The 6,897-nt window shown below is 33.8% G+C and overlaps 1 protein-coding gene across 1 annotated transcript; it reads right to left on the minus strand.

The window, feature by feature from the left end:
- Positions 1 to 520: 520 nt before the first annotated feature.
- Positions 521 to 1,415, minus strand: LOC127132322 (histone H2AX). Its single transcript, XM_051061251.1, has 2 exons — positions 1,129 to 1,415; positions 521 to 1,015 (listed from the first exon to the last, which is right to left on the minus strand). The coding sequence occupies exons 1-2, from the start codon at positions 1,318 to 1,320 to the stop codon at positions 794 to 796; spliced, it is 414 nt and encodes a 137-aa protein (XP_050917208.1). The 5' UTR covers positions 1,321 to 1,415; the 3' UTR covers positions 521 to 793.
- Between the last annotated feature and the right edge of the window lie 5,482 nt (positions 1,416 to 6,897).

Consider the following 6,897-nt stretch of genomic DNA (forward strand, 5'->3'; position numbering starts at 1 on the left):
TCTCCTTTTCTTCAATGTAAAGCGCTCAAATATCACGTCTTAATGTATACCGTCATGGCATATCGAATCAAGGTTGCAACATGATTAATAGCTTTCTAAACTCTTCCTTCTTCACAAAATAAAATGGAAGCTCAACACATACAAATGTTTTCACAATTTGCGCTCAACACATACAAATGTTTTCACAATTTGCGCTCAACATGCCTCTTGATCAAATATAGGATCTCTTAGGGAATAAACTACTTGCCCTTCTATAGTGGTTTTTCTTCTTTTGTTTGTTTGGGTCACTTGTTTTACCATTAGCGTAAGTCTTGCATCTACCTAGATGAATCCGCATACAACTTGTTCCATTATTATACTCATTGGAATGTGGTGGCAATGTAGTTTCTTTATGAGGGCCAACCGAGGTGTAAGAATTGTATCCTCTACATTCTCCGTCATATTAAAAAAATCAGTAGAATAATTAGAATGTTATTTTATTCATTAGATGTGAGATTATAATGACAAGACTCAGAATAAATTTGATAAATCCCACCAATGTTCCTTTATACCTAATATCACTAGATCAATTTAAAAAAAAGAAATAGCATCATACAACAATTTTGTTTGATCATGATAAAAAGAGTATGACAAAGAAACATCATATATCCGATAAAACTTTTGCAAAAAAGTTGATCATCTGGGTACTTTTTCAGTGAAAAATGTTTTTGAAAGCAAGATTAACAATTTAGATTGTGTCATCTCTCACTTGATCAAAACATGTCCAATTTTACAACTGCCACATAATAAAACCCTAGAATTCTTGAGAAACAGATCCAATTTCTCCTTTCCCCTTTCCAAGCTTCTTAGGTAGCAAAGTCTGATGAATATTAGGCAAAACGCCTCCATTGGCAATGGTTACAGTTCCCAAAAGCTTGCTCAGTTCCTCGTCGTTCCTTACAGCAAGCTGGATATGCCTTGGTACAATGCGGTTCTTCTTGTTGTCCCTCGCAGCATTACCGGCCAATTCCAAAACCTAAATCACGCATTATTGAAATTGAGATTCCAATTTTCAAATAGAACAGAAAATCCTACAAGTTCATAGCAAATGTATCGAGATCAGTGTGAATCAAACGAGAAAAAACATACCTCAGCGGCGAGATATTCGAGAACGGCGGAGAGGTAGACGGGAGCACCAGCACCAACACGTTCGGCGTATTTTCCTGCCTTGAGAAATCTAGCGATTCTACCGACTGGAAATTGAAGACCGGCTTTAGAGGATCTTGAAACAGATTTGACAGCCTTTGGCTTGCCCCTTCCTCCCTTGGTTGTAGAACTCATTTTCTGATCGGAGAAAAAAGCGGAAAACCTAAACCCTAGTTTCTGAGATTCAAATGGCTGAAAGCTGAGAAGGCGAGAAATTTTTTGATGATAGTAGCTTGACTAGTGGAATGTTTTTATATAGTACTCCCAACCTTTGCGTTTATTGGCCGAGAGGGCTAAGCCACGGATTGCCAACGTGGCACTCTTACTCAGAATCGCGCGAAACTATTCTTTCCGTTTTAGGGTATTTTCAACTACACGCGCCATGTTATTGGACGCCTGGGACCTGGGTTTTTATTTGAATTGGTAAACTCATAAAAACGCTTTTATATTATGGATCTTGCGAATGTTTTCATTTTTAAAAAATTATATTACTCAAATAATTTATTTTTTAAAAAAAAATCTTAAAATAATTCATTTTTTCAGTTGATTTCTCAAACTATTCCACTTTCAGCTTATGCACGTAGTGTTGTTAATTCAATTGGTGTCTGTGTGTATAGTTTTAAAAGAGACCTCAACTGATCTGACATTAGTGTGTGTTGTATAATTTTTTTTTTGAAAAATAATGTATATTTTAGATAAAAGTCAAAATTGGATCAATTGATATTAATATTAATATATGTTTACATACGATAACCAAAAAGACTAATATCGTTGACCGGGATGGCCTAACCGACATCTGGTACCACATCCCCTAACTACCCAAATGTGTGGCCCTAACCCACGTTGATGATTCACCTCAGGTGTTTGAGGATTTGAGGGGTCAGGAACATCACCATCACCCGTAGGAGATTGCCTAAGATATTCAGACAAATCTACGTAGTCTTGTGTATGCAATGAAGCATCGAGGAAAGGTTGGGTTGTGTTTGAGTTATTGGAGGGAGATCGGGACAATTGAAGGGCGGCATTGGTGTGAATGATGCATCGAAGGAAGGTTGAAATGATTGTTGTGGTGTTTGATAGTCATATGGTTGTTGCATGTTTTGGTTTTGTGATGTTTAGGCTTCTTGGCTATAGTGGGAGGAGGAACGATTGGTGTTAAATGATCGTTGAGTGTTTTGGCTAAGGCAGCTATGGTAGGGTGATGTGTCCGGCGCACAGCGATGTTAGGTGTCTTGATGATGATATATTTGTCGGTGGTGGTACGGGATATGCTCTTGGTATTGTGGTTGGGTGTTTGACATGTTAGGGCCATAGGTTTGTCTGTTTGTGGACCGAAAATTTTGATGGACAGTAGATTGTGAGTGGTGGTTTGACAATGTTGTTAGGGGTTACATGTTGAACTTTCTTGTGCGTAAGTTACCTAGCGTGGGTTGTATAGGTATATATCCTCGATGAGGAACTCAAATCCAACTGATTTGTACTAAGCCATATAATTACGAGTTGATTTTTCTTCGGTTGGCATCACAATGTCAGTTAAGACATGGTCTTATCGATGCTTCCATTTTTGACACCTAGATCTAGCGAAGCTTTGCCAAGGGTTAAAGTTCCATTGGTCGTTAACTTTTCGTAGATGTCATTCTCCCAGGTTTGTCGGGGGATTTGGGATGTGTTAAAGCATACTGGACTGTAATTTAACACGATCACTATGATGCATCTCCACAATAGTGAATCCTATGACTGGTGTGCATGTAGTCCAAACGGCTGCATCTTGTTCATTGATTTCATGGTCATGATCCAAGTTTAGATATGAGTGTCAAATGAACTGAAATGTGAAAATATATTAGATTATAAAATGGGTGATATTAAAAAACAAATTATTACGAAATTAGATTGTCAAATGCAGATGCATGAAGGTGGGTGGATAACGTACCATTAGGGCAGTGGACAAGGGCATTTGACAGAGGTTGTCGATGGGGGCCACATGACAACAAATCTTGTGGAATGCATGAACGGCGTATTCAAAGGCATTAGAAATATACCAATAACTACATTGGTCGGAACAACCTATTTTAGGTTGGCATCGACCTTCGCAACCAAAGGTGAAAGATGGAGTGCAGTGTTAATTTAGGTCAATTATTCAGTGAATGATGTATGAAAGTGATGAAAGATAAAACTATCAAAGCTAGCACACACATGGTTACAATCTTTGACCGTTATACGCAAAATCTCAGTGTATAGGAAACAATGGACCACAGTGAGGGGAGGCCAAATTTATCATATGTTGTCAAACTAAACAGAAGTTGGTGCGACTGTGGAAATCTTCAGGCCTTTCGTATTCCTTACTCTCATGTCATTACGGCATGTGCACATACTCACCAGGACGCTTACAACCATTTATCTGATGTTTACAAGGCCATTATCATCATGAATGTCTATAACGAAAGCTTCTTAGTGCTATCAATGGAGGAATATTGGCCTCCATATCAAAGGGACATAGTTTAGCACAATGATAAGATGCGGAGAAAGAAAAAAGGACGGTCAAATAGCATGCGTATTATAATAGAAATGTATATGGTTGATAAAATGATAAGATTATGTAGTATATGTCGTCAACCCGGACACAATAAGAAAAAATGTCTCAATCTCTTAGCAACCTCTGCATCATAATGTAGTACCTCATTTCAATTTTTGTAACATTTGATTTTGATATATTAATAACTTTTTGTCACAACAATGTTAAAAACAAACATCACTCCAACTTAAACACACTTAAAATCGAACAGGTCCGAATAAATAACACAAACAACAGATATCAAAACAGATAAAAATACTTAACCATAATATTTAAAAACAACATTTCTAACTAATTACAACAATCAAACTGATATCATTTGGTCCAAACATCACTTTTTCGTCATTCTTGTCATTTCTTACTCGCACCCATCCAAGTACGACATCGAGTCTCTCAATACTTCTAATTTTTTCCCTTCAGATATGTTTCCGTCTAACCAATTAACCAACTCCCTCTTTAGTTGCTCGAAATGACAGATGTTCCAGAAGAGCGTCTCCATCGGAGACTTGTCTCTCGAATAACTCACTTTTCCATAGCGATGACAAAGACGAACAATGTTTGCAATATAATAAAAATAGATGTGGAAAAATGAATTACACAACACCTCTATTTATACCCAAAAAAATTACACAATACACGGAGGCATCAAACCAATTGGCGTCTCCTCTCATTTTTTACACATGGGCGCCAATTGGATTGACAACACCATGTGTTATAGCCAATTCAATTGGTGCTCACTCTTTAAAATTAAGGATAGGCGCCAATTGGTTTGACAACTACGTCTTAACGTTTTTTTAAAAGTAGTTTGGGAATTAATCTGAAAAGTGAATTATTTTGAGAATTTTTTTGAAAAAGTGGGTTATTTGAGTAAAAAATTCGGATCTTACTAACAAGTTTATTTGAATTAGTAAAATCATAAAAACGCTTTTAAAAAAGGTGATTTTTTAAGAATTCTAAATATAAAAGAAAATATTTAAAATGATATTTAATCATTTTATTTTTCAATTAGTTAAGTACATGTGCTCTTTGTACGGATAAATTTATTATTTTTTTCATTTTTTAAGGTGTTATTTTTTGACTTTTTACACATATTAAAAAAAGATAATAATTATTGTTATTTTTTAAATAACAATTCTCATTTTATCTATAATATTCTTAATTATTTATGGGTAATGTTAACTTGTACCATCGGGGCACAAGTTAAAACACCCACAAATAATTGAAAAAAACAATAAAATTATTAATTATGAATTTGTATTAAATTCATTGCAAAATTTATAAGATATTTTTTCTTTATTTATCTGTTAACTTGTGTTATTAGGGCACAAGTTAGCATTACCCATTATTTATTATATTTATTTTATTTTTTCTCTCTTTGTAATAATTATCTAGGGATAATTTTGATAAGAGTGTAATTAATATTCCCTTCAACTTTGCAAATGACAATTAAAAAAAAATATTTTTTTTATAAAAAATGTGACATTAAAAAGGAATGGATGAAGTATATTTTATAGTTATTATTTATATAAATATACTTGTAAAAATTAAATATTAAATGTGATGTAAATTAAAAAGTATCGAGAATTGTCTTCTTACCAATTTAAATGGTCATGGTGATAGTGAAGGGGACAAAGACACTCTTGGAATATAAATGATGTTACCAATATTTTTTCCATAACTTATATTTGCTTCAATAACATATTTAGCAAGCATTGTTAGTGTGAGCATTGCATAATCCTTTATATTGATCAAAGTTGCGCAACAACATAATAGTAACTTCAAATTTGAACTGAATTGAATGGTTAGGCAATCCATATGTTTTAAGAGTATTCATAAATTCAGGAGTAAGGTGCTCAAATGCATAAAGTTAGTAGATTCATATCTATCCATAGAATCACTACTGAAATATTCATTTTCTTATCCTAATAGAAATAATTAATCAATTGTAAAAATAAAATAAGTATATGGTATAAAAAAGTAACAACAAAAAACAAAATAAATGCATATTCAATACTTGAAAGAAGGTTTGTTATGTATTGATTTATAGCATCGACTACTTCAATTGTTGAAGGCAAAATTGCATGATATTGAAGATAGTTTGAATAATGGTAGTTATAAATGAGATTAAGATGTGTACTTTCAACTATTGCCATAATAGAATCAGAAAATGAGTTATTAGAAACTCATCTGAAATAGAAATGGTAACACAACTATCATTTGGCTCAGACATGGTCTCATCTCCAATCTTTAATATCCATTATGAAAAGATATGAAGAAAATAAATAATAAAGTTTGGAAGTACATCAGATATGTATATAAAAGGGCAAAGAAGTTTGGAGAGATGAAAGATCACTTAGTGATTGGTTCCACATTTTCACCACATTCAAATTTGACACCATGGGACTTGTAAGATATTTTACAAGTCGGTAAATTCTCATAATACCATCCAAATTTGGAGGCTTTGAATCTTTTAGTAGTGCCGATTGTTGTTGTGGAGCACTTGTTTTATTAAATTGCAGAAACTCGGTCAATAGATGAATAAGGTTATGAGAAATTGAAAAGAATAAATAGAACATACCTTCCCAAATCATTGATGTAATTATGGTATGAAGATGATAGATGTTGTATATGATGTCATGACACCAGGATCAGGATATTGTCACGACACAAACAATTACAGTGTTAAAGTAAATAGTAAGAAGTAAATAACACATGTCAATTGTTAACCCAATTCGGTGCAACGTCACCTACATCTGAGGGCATCCAAGCTAGGAAGGAAATCCAATATAATAGTATTAGTTTGAAATTCTAAACAATCTCTGATTTTACAAACTTCTTACATAATCACTACCCATGGAATTTCTATCTAAGACTCTCCTAGATATGAGACCCCTCTCACTTTCCTTCAATCACACAACAATGATGACAACTTCTAATAATAAACAGAAGACACACTTCCAATGAAACAAAATTCACTCTTACTTAAAAGCTCATGAGTGATTCACAATTACAACTCAAAAACTCAGTCCAATTTAAGCATCTAAGTGATACGAGAATGACTCACAAATAACAATGAACAAACTAAACCCTAACAGAGAATATCACATACGCAACTTAGTTATTTTCTTATGTTTATAGTC

This window comes from Lathyrus oleraceus, chromosome 3 (genome assembly GCF_024323335.1).
Source record: "Lathyrus oleraceus cultivar Zhongwan6 chromosome 3, CAAS_Psat_ZW6_1.0, whole genome shotgun sequence".
NCBI lineage: Eukaryota > Viridiplantae > Streptophyta > Magnoliopsida > Fabales > Fabaceae > Lathyrus > Lathyrus oleraceus.